Source organism: Corvus moneduloides, chromosome 2, assembly GCF_009650955.1.
Source record: "Corvus moneduloides isolate bCorMon1 chromosome 2, bCorMon1.pri, whole genome shotgun sequence".
NCBI classification, from domain to species: domain Eukaryota; kingdom Metazoa; phylum Chordata; class Aves; order Passeriformes; family Corvidae; genus Corvus; species Corvus moneduloides.
Window position 1 is genome coordinate 108,673,047 of NC_045477.1, and position 26,448 is coordinate 108,699,494.

The 26,448-nt window shown below is 35.7% G+C and overlaps 1 protein-coding gene across 2 annotated transcripts in view; it reads right to left on the reverse strand.

The window, feature by feature from the left end:
* The window catches only part of RPS6KA3 (ribosomal protein S6 kinase A3), a 39,418-nt gene extending 14,520 nt beyond the window's left edge, over nucleotides 1–24,898 (reverse strand). Inside the window, exons 1-13 of one of the 2 annotated variants that reach the window (XM_032100789.1) lie at nucleotides 24,819–24,898; nucleotides 21,024–21,104; nucleotides 19,960–20,039; nucleotides 17,400–17,506; nucleotides 14,402–14,439; nucleotides 13,884–14,026; nucleotides 10,725–10,795; nucleotides 5,826–5,914; nucleotides 5,494–5,558; nucleotides 5,293–5,395; nucleotides 4,983–5,107; nucleotides 3,075–3,197; nucleotides 1,513–1,602 (exon numbers count right to left, since the gene is read on the reverse strand). In XM_032100789.1, coding sequence (XP_031956680.1) covers nucleotides 1,513–1,602; nucleotides 3,075–3,197; nucleotides 4,983–5,107; nucleotides 5,293–5,395; nucleotides 5,494–5,558; nucleotides 5,826–5,914; nucleotides 10,725–10,795; nucleotides 13,884–14,026; nucleotides 14,402–14,439; nucleotides 17,400–17,506; nucleotides 19,960–20,039; nucleotides 21,024–21,104; nucleotides 24,819–24,849 — 1,146 coding nt within the window. In that variant the 5' untranslated portion in view covers nucleotides 24,850–24,898. Of the gene's footprint in view, nucleotides 1–1,512; nucleotides 1,603–3,074; nucleotides 3,201–4,982; nucleotides 5,108–5,292; nucleotides 5,396–5,493; nucleotides 5,559–5,825; nucleotides 5,915–10,724; nucleotides 10,796–13,883; nucleotides 14,027–14,401; nucleotides 14,440–17,399; nucleotides 17,507–19,959; nucleotides 20,040–21,023; nucleotides 21,105–24,818 lie in introns of both variants that reach the window. The other variant, XM_032100788.1, reaches the window with a different exon arrangement.
* Between the last annotated feature and the right edge of the window lie 1,550 nt (nucleotides 24,899–26,448).

The window sequence follows — 26,448 nt, forward strand, 5'->3', positions numbered from 1 at the left end:
ATATGAAGTCTGTATATTTTTTCTTACACTGGACATCCATAACTTCTGTTTGGGGAACTGATTTGAAGCAGAAGTGAGTGAGAATTACAGCCTTTCTCCCTCTGTGGGCTTTTTTGGTAGTCTCCTATTTGTGTATTGCTGCTGCTGTGCATGAAAGATGGTTCCTGCTGGAAGATGACTGATGATGATAAAAGATTAATTACAAAGTGAAATAATTCAGCATATATTGCAGCTGTTTAATGTTGCCTGGATTTCTGTTCTCAATGTAAAATATTCATAATGCTCAAGTTCAGGTAAGTGCTCACATTCTCATGTTTGTCTTCCTGCTTAAATAATGTAAGTTCTATTATGAATTAAAGTAGCATATGAGCCCAGCATGCAGCACTAAAAGCATGAATGCTGATAGAGGTTCTGTTCAGCACAGCTCCTTTCAAGTAGCTTTACTGTCCAACCACATGTAGCAGAACAGAAAGTGGGACTGTAATTGTATCTTGCTTGCAGTAAGATAAGCTCCCTGGTGGGCTCCCCTGAATATCTACCTTATTTTCTTTGTCCAAGAAAGGGCCAAACAGTATGATATCAATAAAGTGAAGACAGATTATAGTAGACCAACTTCATGCAGAGTCCTTTAGTGCTCATCTCCACAGTATTTATGAGCTGTTGTTTTAATGACTTCAAAACGTCTGACAATCTCCTTTTAGCTGAGCTCAGCTTCCTGGAAATGGTTTTTGCCTGAGGTTGGGTTTGGGAGACCAGAATATTTCCCTGCAGTCTAAGCTTAAAGTCATTAAGCATATGCCTTTTTAATTTTTAATCCTCTTTAATGAATAATCAAGGAGAGAAAGAATTTTCTTTTTCAGTTGGATCATCAGAATATACTGTTCACTATGAAAACCCTCTACCTCCCAGCTTATGTTATTCCTTGCTTTTTATGGACAAAGTGTTTCCATGGTCAGAACAAATAATACAAGAAAAAATACCTAGATAGTGTTCACACAAAGGCCAGATAAAGATGGGTAGAAAAGAGTGGCAACCACGGACATGGAAAGATTTTGTCTACTACTGAGTAATACTTGCTACTGTCCATGAAAATTACTTAGGGTACTGTGCTAACAGCAAGTCCTTTGTTATATAATAACATACATTAAAAATGCTTTTGATTAATGTAGGCAAAAGCAGATTCAAAGTTAACTAAGCAATCAAAAACCTTCCTTGTTTCTTTAAAAATACAGCCAACGTTAAATAAATTATTCTTGTGCTAGGATTTATGAAGGATGAATTATTTGATTCCTTAGAATAACATTGTACCACAATATAAGCATCTTTAAGAGAAAACACTGACATCTCAGTAAAAAATTGGATACTACTGGATAAATTGCATTGGGACCTTGTTTTATTTTTAATACTGAAAAACATGAACATAAATCTAAAACATGCAGTTTGTCATCTCTCAAATTAGAAAGTGATTCACAATTATAATACACTAAAGGATGTCTTTATAACACTACTTACATCTTTTAGGGTAATAATATTTGGATGCTGTCCATAGCGCAGCAGGATTTCAATCTCTTCTGTTGGATCTCTTTTACTCTTGTCAATAATCTGTAAGAGCAAGTACAGACATAGACATAATTATTTTTGTGAATATTATATAGTGTAATGCTTTGGTATGCTTATTAGCATCAGCAGTTAAGCAATATTTATTGTTGCAAAAGACATGGATTATAACCAAACTCAAATTTGTTAAATTGGAAAAGCAAGGCAAATCAAAAAATGTTGGGAAAAATGAAAAAATCTCTTCGAAAACAATTTTGGAGGATAAGCGATCTGGTCTCTTTGGCTGTGATTAATAATGCAAGGCTGTTTAGTAGATAAGACTTTAGTGATACATTATTTCATAAAACTGTAAGTTCCTAATTTAACATGAGATACTGGTTGGATGATGCTAATGAACTGATTCTCACAATGCTAATCTAAACCAAGTATTTGGTGCAGCAAAAGATAAAGCAGGAGAGTAAGAGAATTAAAAAATTAGAAAAAATAAAAACTTCTCAGAGTTAATTCAAACACACATTCATTATAAAGGTCCATTTGAATCTCTGGCTCTAAAGTTCTCCCTGTGCAAAGAAGTGAAATATTGTTTTGCCCTACTTAAAAAGTATTCTTGTGATTCTCATGTTTGTCCATTCCTGAACCGCAGAATTTCCTCTCATGTCTTTTCCATTGTGGTGTTACCCCTTCATCCTTATGCCCGTACTGCTACTGGTCCCCTGCTAATACATCAGACACGGATCATCTTATTCTTTTTTTCAAGATTCCTTGAGGAAAAAAATGCCCTAACAGAGGCAATAGAAAAGCGAGGGAATCTTCACAATAAATGTTACAGCTGAGGGAGTTATCAGCTATGCCAGGACTTACAGTTTCAAGATATTACTTCAAACTGAAAGCACGGAAGTCAAATCTGTTCCTGGCCAGAACTAGAATAAAAATAAGTATTTAACTACCAAATTGAAACTGCAAGGTTTCCAGAAGGCAATCTACATGCTTAATTCATCTTTGTATTTTACATAACTAAGTAGTAAGCTGTTCAACAATTCAAAAAGAGAACTGCCTCATAGTATAGGATTTTAAGACTACTTTTTTTCCCCCCCCACTTATAAAAGTCTGCTAATCCGTACTCTTGCTTTCATAGCAACCATTTGGTCCTGGGTTATTGCACAAAAAGACAAAAAACCTTATCATTGCAGTTCTGGGAAATCTACTAATTTCAACTGAGAATTTAATGCCTTCAAAGAAGTGGTAGAAAGCCCTATAGAATAACATAAAAACAACATTAAAAACCTTGCTGAAAACCAGGAAGCAAAGACAAAGAGTTGAAGTTTATTCTGGAAGTTATACCAGACTGAAGACTGTAATGAACTCCTTACCCATCTGAGAATTTACGAATTTACTTTTGCAGTTGCATATAAAGTATTTTTATATTAAAAAAAATAATCTTAATATGTTTCTCTATGACAAATAAAAGATGTCCAATGCTAAAATCTGAAAAGTGTGGTTTATAACAAAGTAATTACCTTTACAGCATATTCCATGTTTGAAGCTTTATGAATACATCTCTTGCAGACAGAGTAAGAGCCAACTCCAATATCTTCCTTTACTTCATATCCATCAGTAAACTGAATGCTGTTCCTGTGCAACTGCTACCAAAATAACATTATCAATTGATGAATATTCATAATATGTAACTGATCTTTTTATTAAAATAACTTTTTAAAAATTCCTACTGATTTGATTAAAATTTTAAACTGATGACTCTACTAGGTCAAAGTGGTCTAAATCCCCATTACCTTCTGTTCAAAATTAGTATAAGATAAATTTAGACATTACAATATTAGACATATTGTAAATAATATGTAACATATTAATAATTTACAATATAAACCATATTGTAAATAATGCACACTGTATTTTAGAAACTGACAACATTTTTTCTGACTACTGCTTTATTAATTTAAAGATAGAAACTTGAAACCAAAGAAAAACAGAAAACTTCAAGATAAAATAGTGATACAATAATTGTAAAGAACTATCACTGTTTCTATTATCTGAATAGACAGATAAATGCCAGCTGGAAAATTTAGAGATATTGAATAGAATCAGATTGGCTGGAATTACATGGAATGGCAGTCAAAAATCCTTTCACAGAAATAAAAAGCTGAAAGGAGGACAAGTGTTCACTCTTGTAAGGGAAGGAAATGGTGTTCTAGTATATGGAGTTTGTGCAAAGGATGCAAAGCATTTGCAGGAAACCATCTGGGTATCCTGCAGCACAGAAAAGAGGAAATAGGAGTGAGGAAGTTGTTGAGGGGCACAGAGGAAAGGCAGCACAGAAACAGACCTTTACAAGAGAAGGAAACCATATACAAGGAGAAATAATGCCTGCAGAAACTTCTAACAAGATATCAGGATCAGAAATAATTCTGATGCATATATCAAATCAGAAAGCTTCTTGAGAACAAAAAAGGATCTAAAGTTATATTTTAAAAAAATGGTATTACACATGAAACAGCAATGCATAGAAAAGCATGTTGCAACAATTCTAGACATGAGAGTGTTAGAGAAATAGAAAGGCTATTCATGTTCTGTATAAATTGTGGGTTTTTTAAAATTTTCTCAGGCATTTGCAAAATACCAGTGCAGAGAAAAATATAAATAAACCCAATCATACAGCACACCTTTTTATTCCTACCTATACATTAAGAAGTCTTCAACACAATTTAGATAATGAACTGGTTTTCATGACTCAGTAATTAGAATTATTAAAAGCAAAGAGGAGGTAGAAATACAAATTTTGCAGAGGTCTCATCTTCCAGCTGACAACCTCACAATTATTAATACAGGAGACTCTACTGGAGCCATGCAAATACATCAAGGAAGCCAAAGCTAGAGTGTGCACTGTAACACTGACTTGTATGATATGACACTGGAATAAGTCACAAAATAGCACAGATTAGCAAATTAACTTAAAGTGGCTTGGGAGGGACAGAATATATCCTGGGTCACGGATTCCAAGAGGCAGTCCCGAACATCCAGATACAACTCGCAGTTGTACTCCAGTGCCTCCTACTACTGCATTGCAGGAATCAACTGACATTTTCATGTATGGGGGAAAAAACCCCTATAAATCAATATATCTGTTATTCCACTCCACCTTATAGTCAGGGCTTGGCATTAAAGAGTTTTAATACAGTACAGATGGCAAAATGTTGTCATTTAAGGCTGAAGCCTATTTGGACCTGTAGCTGCTCAGTAGTTAAACAGGTCCTGCACCTTCAGAGATTTTTGTTTGGATAAAATAATCTGATCTTTACTTTTCTTGTATAAAAGATGACAATGACTTTGTCATGATACTTCATTCTGTGACAAGGAAACAATCCATCCACCAAGAGACAGCACTGATTTTTTTTTGTAGATGTACCCACCTGGACAATTGAATGCACTCCAACTGTCTGCATTGCTTGACTTTCATCATCTGATGCAATAGCTACAAAACTAAATCCTCGAAAAAGCTGATGTGCATTAGCACTGGGTGGGATACCAGGCGAATCTGAAAAACACATCATCTACTTACGAGCAGAGTCATTAACACGTAGCTATGAGACTAAGTACTGAAATTCTGGTAGCACCTTAAATTTGTAAGGACAGAAATTTCTATCAAATTTTGAATGAAAAAATTTGAAATGCAAATTCTATATTTTGAATATGTAAATTATCTTATTAATCTCTCTTTACCTTTTGGAGTTTTTGCTGTAAACTCAGGGTCAAAATAAAACGTATCTTCAGGTCTGCCAGTTGCAGGTTTAAAAGGAGGATGAATTTCTCTCCGGTACAATTTCTGAAAAGAAGGAACACATTGTAAATGGAAAAGTTATATGATACCGTAAAAGACTTAACCAAGAAATTTACTGGATTGATTTTTAATTAGATACTCACATTCCAATCTATTTTGGAAAAGAATGCATGCCTCTTAATTTCTTCTACTCCATCTGGACCTGCTCCTTTTATAAGGAAGAAAAATGTCTCTGAATTATTTTCCTCTTGGTCAAAGGAATGGGCCAGCAAAATTATATTTCTTATTTCTTCTGCATTAATTTTAGATGTATAACTAGCAGAACTGATAATACTTTGGTGATCATTTGAAGAGCAAACTACATTCTTAATTTAAAGCCTATTTTACACAAGAAACAAAATTTTTAGTCAGTTTAATGATCACTGATGTTATGCATAGTTGGATCAAATTTAAAATATTCTGCTAAAAACTTTACCTAATCTGTTTGCTGGGTTTCTTTTGAAGAGCATTCGCAGGAGACTCTGTGCTTCAAGACTCAAGAACTGGGGCATTCCAAGTTTGGCCCTATAGAATAAAAATAATTAATAGTATACAAACATATCTAGGTAAGAATTAACTCTGCACTCCCCCTTGTCCTTTGTCATTCAACAAGTCCATAATAAATGAAGTGGCATCACTAAGAAATTGCCTTCAGACATCAGACACAGAGCAAAAGTGCTGTCAGTCATGTAAACATGTTTGATTTTTTAAATTTTTTTTTTGAGTAGTATAGTATTTTCAGTAATGACTCAGGAACTTAAGTAAAGGAAGAGGTGGAAAAACATGTAGAGAAGAATAGCTACAGGATAGCAGTTTATAAACTTGTAAATTTTCATAATATGCTTTGATCCACTTACAGGTCCAGTTACTAGCACATGACATCAAATAAAGCATTCTGACAGTTACATAAAAGACAGTTTACAAGGAGTAAGAAAACTACCACACTATGACACACACCAAGAACACCCAGCAAATCTAAACTAGAACACAGAAATTGAATTAAGGTAGGATAGACCTTGCAGTAGTAGCAGGTAAAAAAAACAAACAAACAAAAAAGCCCCAAACCCACTCCTCTCTTCCTTTTTGCTCCCCTCCCCAATCTATTTCAAATACTACTTTTGCAACTTGCCAGATTTGAATTTTTAGGATTTAAGTTTTTGTACTTCTTTAATTTCATTTTGTTGTGTAATCCTTGCCATATTTTCTTACTCTCCATTTAACGTTCAGTCTCCATTCTCTCACTGTTACTAGGGCTTACTTTTTCTTGTAACTATGATAATGGTAAGGAGGGATATAATTCCCTCCTTTCCATCACTAATTCAACCTGTACCTTGTGTTTTTCTGTAACAGTTCATGACACAAGCTCTCTGTGTTTCAGTCAGAAAACCTGATTTGTCTTGTATTCCAGGTATTTGTAGATATTCACCCCTGTATCACTTCAGTAAGTGCGTATGTATTGCCACTGGTTGACTATTCATTACTTTAAAACTAGAATTTACTAAATTTTCCATTCCTCTCAGCATTAGAAAAGCTAGGGGCAGGGAGGAGGAAAATCTGAAAAACTTTGGCTTCTTTGGGCTCTTCAGTAACATAGTACAGGCAGATCAAGGCCACCAATGGAGAGGAGGAATGGGCACCGGGCCATCCAATGCTTCCTGACTGGCATGCACCACTAGCAGCTGAATCTTAGTCACACACTTTATATTCATTGCATGCTCACTTGATGCCATTTCAGCTCGTAGTCAGTTATCACAGAGCTACACTGAAAGCAGGAAGCAGGGAACACTGACTGGAGACGCCCAATGGTATCATTTACAATGTTACTGAAGGTCTGAACAGACAGCTAGGACAGGACAGTGTTGGAGTGGGTGGAATTCTTTGCCCTGTTGTAATCCAAAACAGCTCCAAGACTAGGATACAGCTCTGGAGGTTCAGCACAGTCAGCTACCTAGAAGAATCTAAAACCAGGCCAAAACCATAAGTACAATTAATCTTATGGAGAAGTGACCCAATAAACAGAAACAACATGCAGAAGAAATTCTAAAGGACTGGTATGTGCTGCAGTCCACAGTGGAGTGAATGAGAGGCCCTTGTGCAAACCACAGTGATTTAAGACTCATTGCTCCTTCTCCATCATCAAGGAGCACCTTTCACAAAGTCTTGTATCAGGCACGTGACAAAGGAGAAGGAAAGGCAATTTCCAGGTCCTCAGAGTTTATGTATTATGCAACTACATGAGTGACAGCAATTTTTTTCTGACATTCTGACAAAATTTTGTATGAAGGCACACCTCTTCAGTAAAGGAGAAAAGATGTTTAAAAATTTAACTTCATTCCTGCAACCTATGATTTTTTTCAAACTGCAGAGTTTTCCAGTTTTAGGTAAAACACACAAAAATAAACAAAAATTTGTCTTGATAATGTTGTGAGAAATAAAGAACCCAAAAAAACATTTGTTGTAAGAAGAATGCAGTTTCTGTGGATTTTTAGGAACAGAAGGTAAGAAAAGCAATATATCGTAAATATACACAATGAAAACAGGAATTCATATGCACACCTGTCCATTTTAAAGTTTTATGAAAAATTTAAGGAAAAATATACTAGGTATGCAGAAAATAAAAAGAAAATATAGGCCAGGAAAAAAAGTGTGAACTTATCAGAAAACACTTTAAAATATCTTCTGGTTTTCAGCTGCTTATATTACCAAAAGCAAAACACTTCTGTGCAAGATAATATTCATAAGTGTACAAAACATTAAAAGAGGGTAAAATGTCTTTATATCATAGCACACTTTCTGTGCAGCTATTTGAAACTAATAACAATTGCAAAGACTAGAAGGTGAAAAAAGAAAGAAGGTGGAAAGGGCATTAAGAGATACATTCTCAAATGAAATCTGAAAGTAATTACAGAATCATAGAAACCTATAATTGTTTAGGTTGGAAAAGACCTTTAAGATTATCAAGTCCAACCATAAGCACCACCCAGTCTATCATATCTCTAAGTGGCACATCTTTTTAAAAAACCTCCAAGGATGGTGACTCAGCCAGTTCCCTGGGCAGCATGTTCCAATGTTTTACAACCCTTTCAATGAAGAAATTTTTCCCAATATCCAATCTAAACCTCCCATAGTGCAACTTGAGGTCATTTCCTCTCATCCTGTTGCTTCCTACTATGGAGAAGAGACTAACCCCCACCTGGCTACAGCCTCCTTTCAGGGAGTTGTAGAGACTGATAAGGTCTCCCCTGAGCTTTCTCTAGGATAAACAAACCCAGATAGATCTCTCAGACACTCCTCACGAGACCTGTGCTCCAGACCCTTCACAGGCTCCCTTGCTCTTCTCTGGACTCGCTCCAGCACCTCAATGTCCTCATGGTGAGAAGCCCAAACTGGCCACAGGATTTGAAGTGTGGCATCCCCAGTGCTGAGTAAAGAGAGACAATCACTGTCCTGGTCCTGCTGGCCACACTATTGCTGACACAGATCAGGATGCCGTTGGCTTCTTGGCCACCTGGGCACACACTGGCTCATGTTCAGCAGTTGTTGACCAACACCCTGGTGCTTTTCTGCCACGCAGCTTTGCAGCCACTCTTCCCTAAGCCTGGAGTGTTCCCTGAGGTTGTTGTGACCCAAGTGTAGGACCTGGCACTTGGCCTCACTGAACCTCATTCTACTGGCCTCATCCCATTGATTCAGCCTGTCCAGATCCCTCTGCAGAGCCTTCCTACCCTCCAGCAGATCCACATTCCCTCTTATCCAGGTTGGGGGCACCTGCAAACTGAGGGTACACTCAATCCCCTTGTCCAGGTTGTTGATAAAGATGTTAAACAGGACTGGCCCCTGGGGAGCACCACTTGTGACCAGCTACCAGCTGGATTTCACTCCATTCAGTGCCCCTCTCTGGGCTATGAATGACTATGAACTTCAATTACCTGGAAAGATACAAGGATATTCTAAATGGCAGCTGAATACAGAAGATATTTATAGCACCAATGAAAAGACTGTTGAGGAACAGAGCGGAGTCACATGCAGGCAAAGAGAAGAAGAGAAAGATGTGACTCATGAGACACAGAAAAAAATGCATGGCTCCTGAAACAAGTGAGAGTGCAGCAGAACTATCTCAGACTAGCTTCTTGTAAATAGGAGGTGGTCAGAAGTTTATGCTTGCTGTGAACAGATAGAACTTTTTAGTTAAAGACACTGAATAATAACAACATGAAGATTTGATCTGGCATGATGCTGAGGCAGCAGAAGAAACTAGCATCACTAAATATATTTGCAAATAATATGAGGAAGAAAAACAAGGGCAAAGAATAACATAACATTTATACATTATGAAAGCAAAAGCAAGGAAAATAATGAGTGTGTTTTCTAGTGGTTTTCACGTTCTAATTACTTAGAGAAAAAATGAAAGAGTTCCATATATTTATTTTTCAAAACAGGCTGTTGGTGCAAAAGAAATTCCATCTTTGATACATGGGTAGACAAGTGGTTAATAGTACTGAGAACAATGATAAACAATGAAGCAGAAAACAAATGAGAAAACTAAGATAGTCTTATGGGCTTCCATGAAAAAAATGGTATTAGTTAAAAATAGATGGAAACAGAGAAGTGAACCTGTGATATGAGGAAACAGACTTGTTTGCACAGTGTTTGGCTACAGTCCCAAAAATGGGGGAGTTATGCCATAGGTTGTATTAGTTTAGCGAATACGTGGGGAATTGGCAAGGAAAAAAGCAGATCTTCATTAGCAAAAACAGGAACATCAACTGCACGAAGGGAAGCAATTCCCACAAGAGAGCTAATGCAAAATCTATGCTGAAAATAGCAAAGGGGAAAATTGGAGCCTAGGCAAGTCACAGGAGAGTACAGAAAGGAGGAGCATTGGGGAGGCAAGTTGTTGGCAGCACCATTAATATAAAGAGGTAGGGTGAGGAGCTGGTAAGATAAAGAAGCATAAGGAGTGAAAATACTTTCTCAAAAAACCACCAAAAGCCTAAAACAAAGGAAAAAAAAAACCAACAAGGAAAAAATGCACAGGTTATCAAAAAGGATAAGAAAGTTAAAAAATATTATGGATATAAGATGGGCAAGATCATACGGTTGGAGAAGTCATTATTACAGATTAAAGAGCTGCTATGAAATCCTTTGTACCTGGTATGGCGGAGGAATAGTAAAGCATATTAGATAGGCAGCAAAGGGAATTAATAATATGGAATAGGGAGTGAGGATTTACCAGTACCTTTGAAAATGAGGGAAGAGTAGAAATTAGATATTGCAGCCCGGAGGGCATCCCTGTAGAATACCTGATGAGATATATAAATAAGAGTGTACTCACTTGAGAATCATAGTCATGGTTTCTTTTCTGTCTTTCCCTTGGAAAGGTAGAGTACCAGTGAGCATTTCAAACTGTATAGAGTAAAACTTTCATCAATTACATTACCTGGACAAAAACTAATTTTTGACAAAACTACTTAGCATCTTAACCTTCCAAAATTCATGCATGTTAACAATCAAGTCTGTGCAAAACAACTTCATTGTACAGTTTAAATTGCTAAGAACATTGAGCAGCCTTTGCCATTTTTAAAGCTGCAAAATATTTTCCTATATTGATACCTTGCTTTACATGCTTTTATCTGAACAATTTAGACTATAATGTTCTGTATTTCATTTCTGCCTAAAAAGTTTGTTCTAGGAAGTCTTGATCTTTACAACTGTATTTTTAGTTTTCAATAAAAGGGAGTGGGGGTAGGGAAAAAGGTTTTCCTTTCAAAAGTTAGTGATGATTTCTCCTCATGCAGAAATTTTTAAAAAGGTCAAAATTCTGAAAATTGGCATGTACATAGCCTTCATTGGGAAGGGGAAAAGGTTAGCTGATTGACAAAGACATGCATGATGGAAAGTGGTTACTGTATGCATACAGTGGAAATAAAGCCTGAAGGAACATGGAAGAGCTACACAGTACGTGCATGCACATTCTACAGTGCCTGGCAGTAAGCAACAGACACTGCTAAAATACTGATTTGTTCTGAAAGTGACTGAGTAAAAATAGATAAATATAAAGGCACTCCTGTTGGACTGCAGTATACACAGGGGTATCAGATATAAGTGAGGCAGTGAAAGCAGTCTGGCAGCAGTCATGGTAGCCAGCACTTAGGCAGAAACCTGATTTTTTTTGGTTTAAAAATTGCAAAATAATTTAGTTCAATGCAAGTTCATTGCATACAGTTAACAACATAAAAATAAAAATAATTATAAAGGAACCCTCTGAACAGCTTATGCAAACTTAAGTCATCCTGAACACAAGGTATCCTCTATTTCCCTCTTTTCTGGTATGACCCAAACATTCAGTCTCCTAAACATAAAAAATGTATGTGGATAACTTGAACAAATAATGTGTGACTGTAGTATTTGCAGATCTACAATAAGAGCATGAAGTTGCACTAACAGTATTCTTTAAAACACCATTTTATTGAAATAAAATTTGAATTTCTTACTGCCATCTCTTCACTACTGCTAGATACATCATACTCTAAATAATATTTTTTACAGATATATTTTAAAAAATTAAATTTAATAGTCATGCCAACATGAAAAAAGCCTACTTTTAACTTGAACGCTTAAGACAATTGTCAAAGATGTGAGAGGGATAAGCCAGAACTCTAAGAAAAAAAGTTTTGTTTTTGGTTTAGAAATATCTTCACAAGGTGCACTTGAAAAAAAAAAACCTTTTTAAAAAGGTAAATTTGGAGTGCTCCACTTACATTTGCTTGAAATATAGTTTCTTTAGCAAGCTCCCAATACAAATGTGTGTGCTTGTGACAAATTAACAGCCCAACACATGTATTCTTTGTCACCCCTCCCAAATACTATATTCCAACATTAATAGGCCAGTAGTACTTAAAGAATAAGCCATCACTGGCCTCCCTACTTATGTTTTATTTCAAGAGGAGAGTACCTCAGTGCTTTTGAAAACTTGAAACGAATGTTTTTACTTGTATGGCATCCCTTAAAGCTGTCACTGTTTTAAAGGACAAATCGGAATATATTTCTTAATAATGGCTTAAGCATACTTCATGTCTAGCAGCACAAGAAAAGGAGCCAAATGATTTGTTGAAACATCTTTAAAGTCTCCCTCTCTGCGCTATGACTTCTTTTCACTCTATTTACTGTGTACTTAGACTACACCAATCATCACTTGAATTTTTGATCAACTCAGAAATTAAGAATGAGCTAGAAGTAGATATTCACAGATTGTCTGTGAAAGTTACAAACTATAAATGCAAGCAACAAAAATATGTCCTAGAGAAAACTGCACAGTATTTCATATACTAATTTACAGAATTTGGTTTTTAAGGTCATGTTTTTATATTCAAAATAGAAGCCAAAGTATTTAACATGCAATGCACTTAAGACTGTGAAAGCCACCCCAGTCACAGCTAACATCTTTCAGCAATTTTCAATTATACCATATCCACTTGATAAACACCAAATTATGTTTTTCAGCTTTATAAATTAAAGCTGAAGTTTAATTATGTTTGTGTTATCAACAACAAATATTCTGCAACTACATTGTAATTATCTTTTAATTGTTCTTAGTGATAAAATGTGAGGCTGTGAGGAGTGTGTATGCTTGTCTGGAGAGAGTTATCAGCTGCTACTTTTACATAGTCAGTTTACAGATCACAACAGCATTCTAGTCATCATAAAGCAATAGGATGACCTATTTTCAGACCCAAAAGTCCTTCTTGTACTATAAAGCACACACATTAGTTGTACTGTTACAGGTATATGTAGCAAAAGCAGTAAGAAATGAATACATTTATAGAATTATTTAATCTCCATGTCAAAAATGCAAACAAATATTTTAAATATGAAAAGTCTTTCAGCATTCCTTAAATACCAAACATGATCTGTTATTCTTTTCCAATTCATACTCCATATATATATTTCCCTGACCCTGCAACTTTACAGTAATTACGCCTCTCAGAAATGCCTTAAGCAACTGAGCAACTATATCCTATATCAGCTCAGTGTCATTTAGATCATTTTGATGCGTGAGAACAACAGTTGTCATTATTCCACTAACTCGTAATTACACCGTAGACTCTAACTAGAAAGTTACCAATCTTCTTTTTCCTCTTGAATGTAAATTCAAATTTAAATTTTGGATCTAAATTTCTTCCCCACTTTGGAATAGACAGTATTTTTCTGTATACTTTCATATTCCTCTTGGTCCCCAAAACATTCAAGCTACTACAGATGTAAAGTATTTGAATTAAATGATAATAAAAATATGGCATATTGTTGGCGTTGATATGATACCTAGTCCATGTTCTTGGATCCAAACTCTGTGGTGTTATTAATTTCACACAATTTAGACTTCCTTTGTAGTTAAAATTTATGTAAAGCTCACCTTAGGGTTTAGTGTTTGATTTGTTTCACCACACCTTGCAAAGCACAGTTTTGCTATTATTTAGATTTACCAGAAACCTACCATTAAAACACCAAAAGACCACCAGTCTGCACTCTGCGTATGGCCTCGTCTGTTAACAACTTCTGGTGCCATATATTCCACTGTTCCACAGAAAGAGTAGGCTTTTTTTTCATGATCAATTGACTCCTTACTTAAGCCAAAATCTGAAAGAAAAAAAAATAGTTCCGAATGTAAATTTTTTTTTAAAAACATTCAAGGTTGATACTTTTACCATAACGTAAAATGTTATGCTTTTATCATTTGTATATACAACCAAATACTAATTTGGAAATTACAGGATTCTCCTTCCCTCCCCACATTACCATAGGTCCGTAACACCAGATATACTTGTAAAGCAGGTATCTTATTGAAATATTTATGTATTTCATTTATTTTAAGCTAATTACACTACTTGCTTCCACAATTAAATTACCGATCAGTTAAAATAACCTATTTTATCATACTGGTTTACCAAAAGGAACATGCAAAGATTTTACTGGGAACAGAAATGATCCTAGTATTGCAATTTCTTTATTCACCTGTCAGTTTGATATGTCCTTCCTCATCAAGCAGGATGCTAAAAAACAATAAAAAGAATATAAAAACTAATTAAAATATCTTTTAAGTGTTGTTTCAGACAACATACTGACAATATTTAGGAATAAACAGAAGAGGATACACAAAGACAGGCAAAATTAAACATGCATGAAAATGAATTATTAGAAGATACTTTCAGACTAGACATTTTCTTTTCCTTCCATTCTTTCTTTTTAAAGATTAAGAAACAGTCAGTTTATCATAGTTTTATTCGACTATTTGATTAAATTCAGTACATAGTAACATTTATATTGAACTTGCAGTTTTGGCCATCGGCAGCACACGCAGCATCATCATAATTGTTAAAAACAGAGGCATACTTCTGTTTCTCTTATACCCGGTATGTTTTCATATGCATACAAAACAAGTATTAATTTGTAATTACCATTTCAAAGCTTATTGACCACTTCAAATAACATCAAGTAATAAATATTCTCATGTTGTAGCAAAGGACAGGACCCACAGGCCCTATACTTGGAGCAGACTTTAGGCTTCCACCTTTTCACTTCAATCACAAGAAAGGCCATGCTTCTCCAAGATGCCAACTGTCCTTGACCACTACTGAATATTACTGCACTGCAAAGCATGCAAGGTATCCAAGAACCGGATTTTTTAACACCCCCTACATGGTGGATTTAGTTCCTCCAGCTGCATTTCATCCTGGGGGTAAGACATGAGCCAGGTCCTATCCCTTTCCTTTTCCACTTTGCACTTTCCATGGAGGGAAACATTAAAGCATGTCCTCAAGTGCCATATGCAAACACTGCCTTCCTGCCGTCCAGCAGATCAACACTTCCACCCAACTTGGTGTTGTCTGTGGACTTGCTCAGGGTGTACTCAATCCCCTCGTCCAGGTCTCCAATGAAGATGTTAAACAGGACTGGTCCCAACACAGAGCCCTGGGGAACACCACTGGTGACCAGCCTCTGGCTGGATGTAATTCCATTCACCACCACTCTCTGGGCCTGGTCATCCAATCAGTTTTTTACCCAGTGAAGAGTGCACCCATCCACACCATGGGAATCCAGTTTCTCCAGGAGAATGCTGTGGAAAACAGTGTCAAAGGTGTAGAATCACAGAAGATAAGGGGCTAACGTGTATGTCTCAAACACTGAAAGTCATCTAGCTGTGCAGCCAACCACAGATTGTTGGTAACAACAGATAAGAATTGCTAGTAATAAGCAAGGATTGCTGGTAATAACACACTATGAGAAAGAACAAGACGTGCCCAAAGAAGAGGGCAGAGATACAGCACCACTTTTCTGGGACAAACATCCTTGTTCTAATTCCTGAAGATAAGCACAACCCAGTACAGCACAAGCACAGGAATGAGGTTGAGAAGTGGGCATGGACTGTAGGGGAAGAAAAGACCACCCAATATCCCCAAAGACCTCCAACCCATTTCCAGAAAGGTCTGAAAGAACAGACTGGGTGACAACTAATTTGTATAGAAAATGAGAAACTTACCTTCACGGCAGGGAAACCTATCTATAAAAACATACCCTCACTAAGCCCAGGTGGTGCCCCCTGGACCCTGGATATCCATCCCATCAGTTGGACTGACACTGGAGCCAAGACTAATCTCTTTTTCTCTCCTTCTCTCTCTCTCCCCCTCTTTAATTCACCTTTTCTTTTCTCTCTTCCTTTTCCTCTTACCCCTTTATCCAAACCCCACTGTCATGTACTTTTATAGTAGGTCAGGAACTAAAATATCAATTTCCACACCAGGTACGTAATTTACTAATAAAAGCTTGTGATTTTTTCAGACCCTCTGACTTTTGTTATTTCTTTCCACCATGAGCATTTACAAATCTTGAGTGCTCCTTTCACCTTAAGGGTGGGATGTCACAAAAGGCTCTACTAAAGTCTAGGCAGACAACATCCAGAGCCTTTCCCTCATCCACTAAGCAGGTAACTTCATCATAGAAGATGATCAGGTTGGTCAAGCAGGACCTGCCTTGCATAAAACGAGGCTGGCCTGGCCTGAACCCCTGGTTGTCCTGTACATGTTACATGATGGCACTCAAGATGATGACTTCATGACCTTCCCTGACAATGAGGTCAGGCTGACATGTCTGTAGTTTCCTGCTTCTCCTTCCAACCCTTCTTATAGATGGGTGTCACATTTGCCAACTTCCAGTCACCTGGGACCTCCATGGTTGACCTGGACTGCTGGTAAATGATTGAAAGTGGCTTGGTGAGTTCTTCTACCAGCTCCCTCAGTACTCTTGGGTGAGTTCCATCCAGTCCCATGGACTTTTGAGGTTCTAAGTTGTATAAGCAGTCTGCTGGCCATTCCGTCCTAGATTATGGGGGCTTAATTCTGCTCCCATTCTATGTCTTCCACTGAGCTGGGTACCTTGACAACAACTGGTCTTCTTATTAAAGGCTAAGGCAAGAAAGACAGGAAGTACCTCAACCTTTTCTTCATCCTTTGTCATTATGTTTCCCCTCACATCCAACAAAGGATGGAGATTCTCCTTGGCCCTCCTTTTGTCGCTGATTTTTACAAATATTTTTTTGTTGTCTTCTGCTTCTGGGATTTCTAACACATTGATAATCCTTTCTTCCTTCCTGCTGCAAGGACCTCCATCCCCTAACTCCACTGCTATGGCAGACCAAAGGACCTTGGTAGAACACCGTCCCTCAAAGAGTGGTGTGCCACACCAAGGCTTATCTCTGTCTTTGTCCCCATTCCCCCTCAAACAGAGTTTAAAGTTCTCTCAACGAGCCCCTCTAGCTCCTCAGCTATGATCCTTTTTCCTCTTTGAGACGGGAAATCCAACCTTTTAAATGAAAATAGCTCATAAACCTCCCCCACCTCCCTCTGTTCAATTTATTTAGTAAATTACTGAAGTTTAACAGTTGGGAAAAAGTGCATAGGTAGAAGTGCTATAGAAATGAAATTAATACACTGCATTTCTCATAGAGGAGCCTTACTTTTCTGGTTTTAGGTCCCGGTATATTATTCCAAGACTATGTAGATGGTCTAAAGCAAGTGCTAACTCTGCCAGATAAAATTTAACATCGTCTTCTGTGAACATCACCTGAAAAAGTAACACAATGTATTTCACATATGAGATCTGTAAAGGTTACACCAGCACCAACTAAACAATAACAACAGTGGTTTTTCAGAAGGGTTTCTTATAATACTTGAATTCATTTCTACGCAAAACACTAGAAAATTCAAATTTCTTGGTTACACAAAACCTAGGATTTTATAACCCACACTATTTCATACTTGAAATACTTGGACATACTTGAAAAAGGACTTTTAAAGGCAATATATTATTCTTTCTGCAAACCAGGAGATTATCTGTTTCTGATTGTTCAAGAGAACAGACAGACACATCGTAGTGAAACTGAAATATTTTGGAAGCACTTAAAGAATGTGACTACCTCTTGGTTGGATGGGACCATTTCATTTCCAGACAACAAATGGACCGAAGAAGTCCAAATGCCCAAATTTCATCTACAAAGTTAGAGGGAAGAAAAGCATATGTATCTTGGTTTTGGAATGACCGTCTCTAGGTACTTTGAGAAAGAAGTTACAGTGATTGTAAAAGGCCCAAGGTGCAGCCTGAGATGTAACTGCAGAAAAGGCAGATGGAAGAGTAAACAAAGTAAACAGCCTGTGTAAGAGCACAGGGAGGATCCCAGGTAGCAATCCCACTTTTTGGATTAGGAAGATAAACTAATCTCTGTTTATGCTCATTGAAATGAACATATTGTCCCAATATATCAGATGCTGTGATTCCTGACAGAATACATTACAATTTAACTCTTCTGAGACTGTAGAAAAAGATAAAAATAAAAAAATATTCTGCATGATTTGATTCTATTTCAGTTACTACTCAGTTATTTAATTTGTTTTGTTTTTAGAATCTAAGACTAATACCTTAAGATAAAGCATACAGACCTGGAAAAAAGAATGGCAATAGGGAGCAAAGATGAACATGATTTAAAACAAGAGTTAAGAATGGAGAATATATTTTCCCCTTAGTTTCAAGATAGAAAGCGATACTAAAGCTTGTACAAAAGGTTGTTGCTGATGTTACTTCTACAAAAGAGCCAATATTTAGTGCAGGCATATTCAAGAAGGGAAATCTCTATAAGAAACATTTAAAAGCTCAAATAATAAAAGATCCCATGAGGAGGATAATACACCCACACTACATTCTTTAAAACCATTGCATGGGACTCATCTTTCCTAACCTTAAACATCTGCAGACATCCAGCTTTGAATTAATCACTTTTCCCTTTGTAGTCAACAGGAAAAAAGCAACAACTTTTAGTTCCTCTAATCTATTTCAAAATCACATGGATTGGTATGAGGATGATATTAATAGCATCCAGCATGCCCATTTCACTCACCAGTTATAAACACTTTGCTTAGATTCAGGTACCTATAATGAATATTTCTCATGTAACCACATTAAATTTCATAAAATGCAAGTGGATCAAGATGAAAAAGACCTCAGCAGAAAGCCAATATACATTCTTTTTTGGGAATCAAAAATGAACTATGAACTTCAAGAGAAAAGTATCTCAATTTTAGAGCACTAATAACTTATTTGTTATCTGTGACAAAACAAACGACAAAAGGCAACTTGAAACAGCATCATGAAAATAAATGTAGTAATTTATGTGGTCAGTACAGAAGGATACATCTATACACAAAGTAAATTCCATTCTACTCTCCTCTTAATAACAATATAGCTTTGCAGTGGTGACCCAGCTGTCCCAGATACTGTCATAGCAAAGGAAAATGGAAAGCAGCTATAACTGCAAGTCCAGACTACCAGATACACATTGGATATAATCTCTATCCTAAAAGCTACTTGTTGCAAAATTTTGAGTAATGGAAAACAAAAACTTTAAAAAATATGGTGATATATTAGATGTTGACATTTATTTTAGGAATTACATTCAAATTAAATTGAGGTAATGAAACTCTTCAAAGCTGTTATTTCCTGTATCTACACAGACATATTACCATCATGACTGAGGCAAAATATTCACTTTTTGAAAATTACTGAAAGAAGTGGAATACAATTATCGCTTTTTAAATATTCATACATAATGCAATTTTGCATTCATGGGTAAAAAAATAATATATCTTATCTGCCCCTGAATTCTGGATACTAAACCAGACATAAATCAGTTAATTTGAACACATTCACTTTGTATAAATCCAGGCTCTGAGTCTTATATTTAAGCATGGTAGCAATAGCAGAAGAAAATTTTGCCAGGTATAAAAAGCAGCACAGAAACACTGCTTGTCTAAAACTTCTTTCAGAGATAACGTAAATTGCCATCAGCCCTTCCATGAAGCGACTATTCTATGCAAAAAAATCCAACCATACAAAAAACATACCTGGTTAAAAACAGATTAAGATTTTATTCAATGGAAACAGAATTTAAAATGTAAACTCTCCTAATACAGACAATTTATAGTCAAATTCTATCAACGGATGATTTTTCAAATAAAAAAGTGTACCTCTTTGGATAAACGTGTAAACAAGTCTCCTCCCCTGAGAAAATCCAAAATAAGATACAGCTTCCCTTCTGTTTGAAAAGCTGAAAAGATAAATTAAAACAAAAAAAATCGCCTAACTTTATCCATGATCAGGAAAATAACATACCAAATAATTCACCACTATTTTCATTATTAAAATTAATTTTACTTTCTCCTTTGTGGAAGAATGTATTCAAATGGATTAGGTAACTGATCCTCTACCATGGACCAAGTAATTCCCATGCTATGTGAAAGTAAAGCAAATCACCAATAAAATTTCTTAAAAAATAAACTTTACTTAGCATAGCCAGCATTTTATTCCAGATTTTAATGTAAGAAGCCAGATTTTAAAGGGCAAACTAGTAACTAACGCACCTTTTAAAATCTCTAGAAATTCAGCTTAACAGGGACATTTAGTCTAGTTTCCAAAAGAATGGCACATAAAATAGTGAAAGGTACATAATTTAAGCCACATCAGAAAGTGAGAGAGACAGGAGGTTTAACTATAGGAAAAAACAAACCCCAAGAAAAAAAAGAACTAAAAAAACCCCAAACAAACCAGAAACCTTTTTTTTTTTCTGCACATGTTAAGAGTACTGATATCCTCCCCCTTTACACATAAGTATTCTGTTACAGCTGCTCATACTATTAAAATTAAAAGGCTAATTTCCACCAATCTTGATGCAAGTGGAATTAATGCCATTGCATACGTTTTCTATAGAGTAAACAAAGCAACTGTAGGAAATAACTTAAAGTGTATGTCATACAAAAGATTAGAGGTTTTGGAAAATAATGGCTAGTCATTAATAAGTAACTGCTTTTTAATAGCACAAAGGGCTACGGACTCTTAGTCCTATAAAGATTTAACACTGCATGAAGTCAGTCGTGCTTATTTTGCATGAGAATTATTACAGAGCAAGTCTTTGCACAATTGGGACTTAACACACTAAAGTTCTATGATTTTCTGAACCACAATGCAAGTATTAGGAACTATCTTGACAAACACACATTTTCATCCTATAAAAATGAATTTTTCTGCAACTTACCATAATGTAACTTGACAATAAAAGGATGGTTAACTTCTACTAGGATATCACGTTCCATTTTTGTCCGAACCCGATCTCGAACTACAATAGAACATGAGCAAGCAAGATAAAAAAACTCCTAAAAACCCCAAAAAACCAAACCAAAACACAACTTTACATTATGACTCAGTATTTCTCATATGTTTCCTGATGTACTTCCCATTGTGTCCTGTAATATTATAATTGTCTGCAGGCCATTATACTGCACACAGCTGAGAACTGAATTTATTCCACATTTTTTTTCTGATAAATATCTTTTTTGCTATTGACAAAACCTAACACTAGGCAAATAAATGTAACAAAAGCACATGAGAAAACATAACCACCCTTCAGTCTTCTCTATACTTAGCTAATCTTTTAAACATTAGAGCAAAACTGCCACAGCTATGTAGAGAAAACATTCTACTATTGAAAAGCATAGAGAATTAAAGTTATAGCAAAACAAACAGCATAAATATAATCACAGTATCATAAAGATATTTATATTGGTTTAACTCATTAAATAACTCACACTATTAAGTCCCCTTTACAACTTGGAAGGGAAATTTTTTTTCATTTCCCTTATTATGAACTTAAAATACAAATGCTATTGATTCAATGTAGTGTATACTTCAGATTATCTTTTTGATTTTAAGACTGTTTACTGAGAGTAAATGTGCATGGAGAAATATATCAGACATTAGAAGCAGTTGCTGCTCAAGCTGCCTGTGCTGTCCCTCCATGGTGGCTCTGAAGGGGACATGGAAGTGCTCCCATGCCACGAGAGATTAAACCCAACCAAGCATCACATGCCAGCAATGCAGGAATAGAGGCAGGGTGGTCAGCTGAGCACAGCACCTGCTTCAGCTGTTCTCCACAACTCTCCTGCCAACTCCAGTCAGTGCATGGTTCCCATCTGAAGCTCCAAATCAGCCAGGACACAGACAAGATTCAAAACCCTACACAGGGGAGAGCTGTGAAAGTTTGCTTTCAGTGGTTTAAGATGCTGCATTTTTCTCTTGCCCTCTATTCTACATTTTGTTACTGCTCCTTTCACAAATGTTTTATCTTCCCGAAGGAAGCACTCCAGAGCAGTGAAGTCCCATCCAAAGTTGAAGTTGATAGCATTCCTTGTACAGTTAACAAGCCAGAGTTCTCAGATATTAAAACATAACAAGGCAGAAAATAAAAAAGAGGACAAAAAGCAAAATGGTGTTTAGGCATTTATCTATCTTTTCCCAGAAACAGGTGCTTACAACCATACAGGTACTTGTGAAAAAGTTATATAGACACATTTTCATGAATGAATACAAGTATCAAGTTTCCATCTGCCTGCAGAACACATCCCTAAAAATGGAAGCTCATGAAATAAGTGCTCAAACACAGAGCAAACGCCACATTTGAATGTTAACCTTTGCATCTAAAGCCATTAAAATGTCACAAGATAGTTGTGCAGTTTAACTGTTTCAGCAGTTCATCTGAATTACAAGACTGAAACGCAGAATTTTTTTTTTTTAGGCAGGTTCAGTTGAGAAAAAAAATCTGAAAGACATCCAAGTGTCTGCAGCTATGCAACAGTAACATGGAAAGTACGGACTTATAAAACTCCAAGCAAAAAAAAGTGTGAGGAACTGAGCTCATTTCAGGCATTAGCATCAGCCATTATTTGACTTGACATCTGACTTTTGTTTGACTGTAATTTCTATATGCATTCTATTGGAAGCACTGATTTTTTCTTAATACATTTGATGCCAGATGCTCTAGCAATGTTTTGGCTCTGTTTCTCTCTCCTCATCATAAAGGGGCACTGAAAGATAACACCTTCCATCAGAGTATATTAATAGACTAGTCTCTGCAGTAAACAAAATTATATGTATACATTCTTAGATTTGCTCTAAACATTAAAAAGTTGGACTGTAGTTACATCAATGTGTTCTGGCTAATACAGCTGCATTCCTATGAAAATATTCTCTCTAATTTTGTTTTGTGGATCAGGTACACGTGTTTTCAAGTGTGGTCTTTTTATCTTTAATTACAGAGCACAAAAATGTCTTTATGAAATAGATTTGAAAGAGCTAAAGAAACACAGACAAACCAAGTAATACACTGTATTATTTAAAAATATAGTATTATAGATAGAAAAAAGTTGCAATTATGGAAAATATAATTAATTCCAGTTAATTTCATATTAAAGTTTCAATAGTAACCTTAATTTGCTTGCAACTCTGTTCTTCCTAAAACATGAATCACAAGCAAGCAGTGAATGAAAAGCATCTGATAATCCAGATACAAAGTGCTGAGAACTGTGGCATCCTCCTGATGGTGTCACCTTTCTGCTTAAACCTTTTGCATCCTTGAATTCTTAGTGCCTCAAAGAGTCTCCTTTCCCAATTAAAAGTCATGGTGCCAATTTCAGTATTTATCAGTCTCTGACATCTGTAGGCAAAACCAGAACCACAGCCTGGACTGTAATTTTTGCACAAGGTTAAACTGCAATCAAAAGGTGATGAAGAGAAGCCTTTGAACATCTTAAAAAAGCAACTGCTGAGTGACCTTTGACTGGTCCTGAGCTATTAACAGGCTGGGGAATGAAAGTCTGTTGAGGATATTAACATACCTTAAATGAGTGGAAATCAATTTCAGAAAAATAGGAAGTAAATAATGGGAATGACACGTGCCACAAAACACAAAGGAATCAAAATATAGGAAACTGTTCAAATACACACCCGCTGTAATAGTTTTAAGTGTAAAATCTGTGGCATTCAGCTCTAGATCGTAAGTGAAAAAATTTCAACATTTTAGCATAAGTTGATAATCCAATGTTTTTGTTCCCTCCACTGTTCTGTAAGTATTTTGAGATGAAACTATATGTTAAAACTGAAATTCGATATAATAATCAATAACATAGGTAAAGCACTACAAGCTGTTGGAACCATCCCAAAACTATCATTTCAATTTCAATACAGTCATGAATTGGAAGAACTTCACATAGACAAAACTATTAAACAGTGGCATGAAAGAACAAGCATTCATCCTGGTTAAGATATTAATGTGAAAGATGACTTTCATTTTGATCTAAAGTAAAAAACTTCTTTCTTTTTTCTTACAGAATTCTCTGAGACAGAATTGGGATCATGCAGGCTTGAACTTATTTTGCCACTGACAGCATTCAAGATCAAAAGCACCCAATAAACAGATCAATTCACAATTCGTTTTGGCTCAAGTAACTTAGATGATTAACTTAAGATTTTATAAAATACATTCTACATCAAGACCATGTGCCAAAAGTTTGGGGCAAATGTACTGTATATGTCTGCTTTAAAAAAAAGACTAAGTCATGTGCTTAGAACTTCTAGAATAAAACAGCCGACATAATGCACTTTTAAATATCATGACCTAATTATAAACTGAGCAAAAGGCATTAACTGTACCCTTGGTGACACACAGCAAAGGAAAAACGGAAGGATATTAAGTTTCAAGTAACAGCTCAGGAGCAAGTCAGGTGGCAGATGTAACACAACCACTCTATTAACCCACCATCACATAAGGGAAGTTGCATGGGAAGGAATCTGCTTTCCTCTCTAACTACCAGTACGGTATTTTTAATCCTTAATCTTTCCAGGTTTACAACACAAAGCAGAGTATTCTGCTATTTCCTGTTTCAGAGAAGAAAGCTGGACGACAGTCTGTAGAGCAGCACCTGTGTAAAAAGTAGGTTTTGGTATAATGTCCCTGATTCATCTTTTTTATTTTTCTCTTGTTCTAAACAACACTTACCTTTCAAGGTAGCCTTTTTCAATACCTTCATTGCATAAAGCTGCCTAGCATCTGATCCTGAGATTTTTTTGACAAGGAAGACCTGCATTAAAAATTAGAAAGAATTCTTAAAAGAAAATAAAACCAAGTCAAATTAATGTATTTTGCTATGAAATTCAAGTAGTCAGTATGATTTCAACAAAACCCAATTTGACAGTTTTAGATTCTGCAAAGCCAAATCTACTTTCAATTTTTTCCTTCTATTCCTTTGTTTCATAATCTAAAAGGATTATTCAAGATACTCTGCCAAATTAACTTTGGTTTAACTTAAGTGATCTCAATGAGTTAAAAAAAAAAAGGATTCTTTCAGAAGTTCATACAAATCTGAAACACAAAAATCAGCTTTTAAAAATTAATCTCTAGTTTTATCTTACTGAAATTCATAGGACAGTACAGCAAATGTGCTAATAAAATAATTTTCAGATATGACAATAAATATGTGAACAAAATTTGATCCAGAAACTTATATGAATCAATGCATAACAAAATAACTTTCAAAAAGTAACCTAGTGTTGCATGTACTAATAAAGGATAACCAGCCTCAATTAAAGGGTGTTTCATTTCCTTCTTCAGTATCATGGGATTTCTTGACTGGTATTGTTTTTAATACCCTTAACACAAAATTAATTCCAGCAGAGACAAATTTTTAATCTAGAAATGAAAAAAAAAAAACCCCAAAAAAAAACCTGTCACAGGTTTTCTGGCTACGTACATGTATAGATACATATTGTGGTACATAAGAAAGTTAAACATGTTATATGATATCAGTTTGATGTCTGTTTCTGTGCCCAATTCTTACTTACGTTAACATCCCTTGCATTACCCAGAGATTACCAGAACATCATCAAGACACCTTGAAAAGCATGCCGATTTACTTTTTTAAAATTAAATGGGAAATAGTGACATCCTCACAAATTATTAAAACAAAAGGATTTATGGATTTTTAAAATATTAGTAATTTTTTCATAAAGGCTAAGACAACTGAGGACAAGACTGGCATTTTTGCAGAAATTTGAGTCAGCTGGACAGTTTATTATTTTTGCTTTTTTAAAACTCACATTCCCCCTTCTCCCTCCCTTTGTAGTAGTGAATTTAGTATTATCAATAAAATAAGTGATTGCTGAAATGATCATTTATTAGCTTACTTTCCTTGCCTTTGATTTACTTCTCATGATCTGAAGATTTCCAAATAAAAACTTGGTTATGATCCTGCATTAAACCAAACCCTTGGAATCAGGTTTCTCAGTGAATTCTTACTAGTATGAGTACAAAATTTCATAGTTTCTAAGCACCTAGGTTTCCAAACTTAACTGGAACAATAATGTGACTAATGGTAACTTACTACCACCAAAAGAGAATTGAACCTATTTTTCTAACTTTCCCCCATATCTAAGGAGGATTTTTTACATGCTAGAGCTTAACATCACATTCAGAACTGCAATTATGGCTGAAAACAGATGTAAAGGCTCTGTTGTCTTGCCACACATATTCCATTCAGTCTTGGTGAACTGTCTTGCCATGTGAACTTAATATTTTGCTTTCAAGTTGGATTTGGACAACTAAAAAGCATAAAAAATGTATGCCTAGTGAG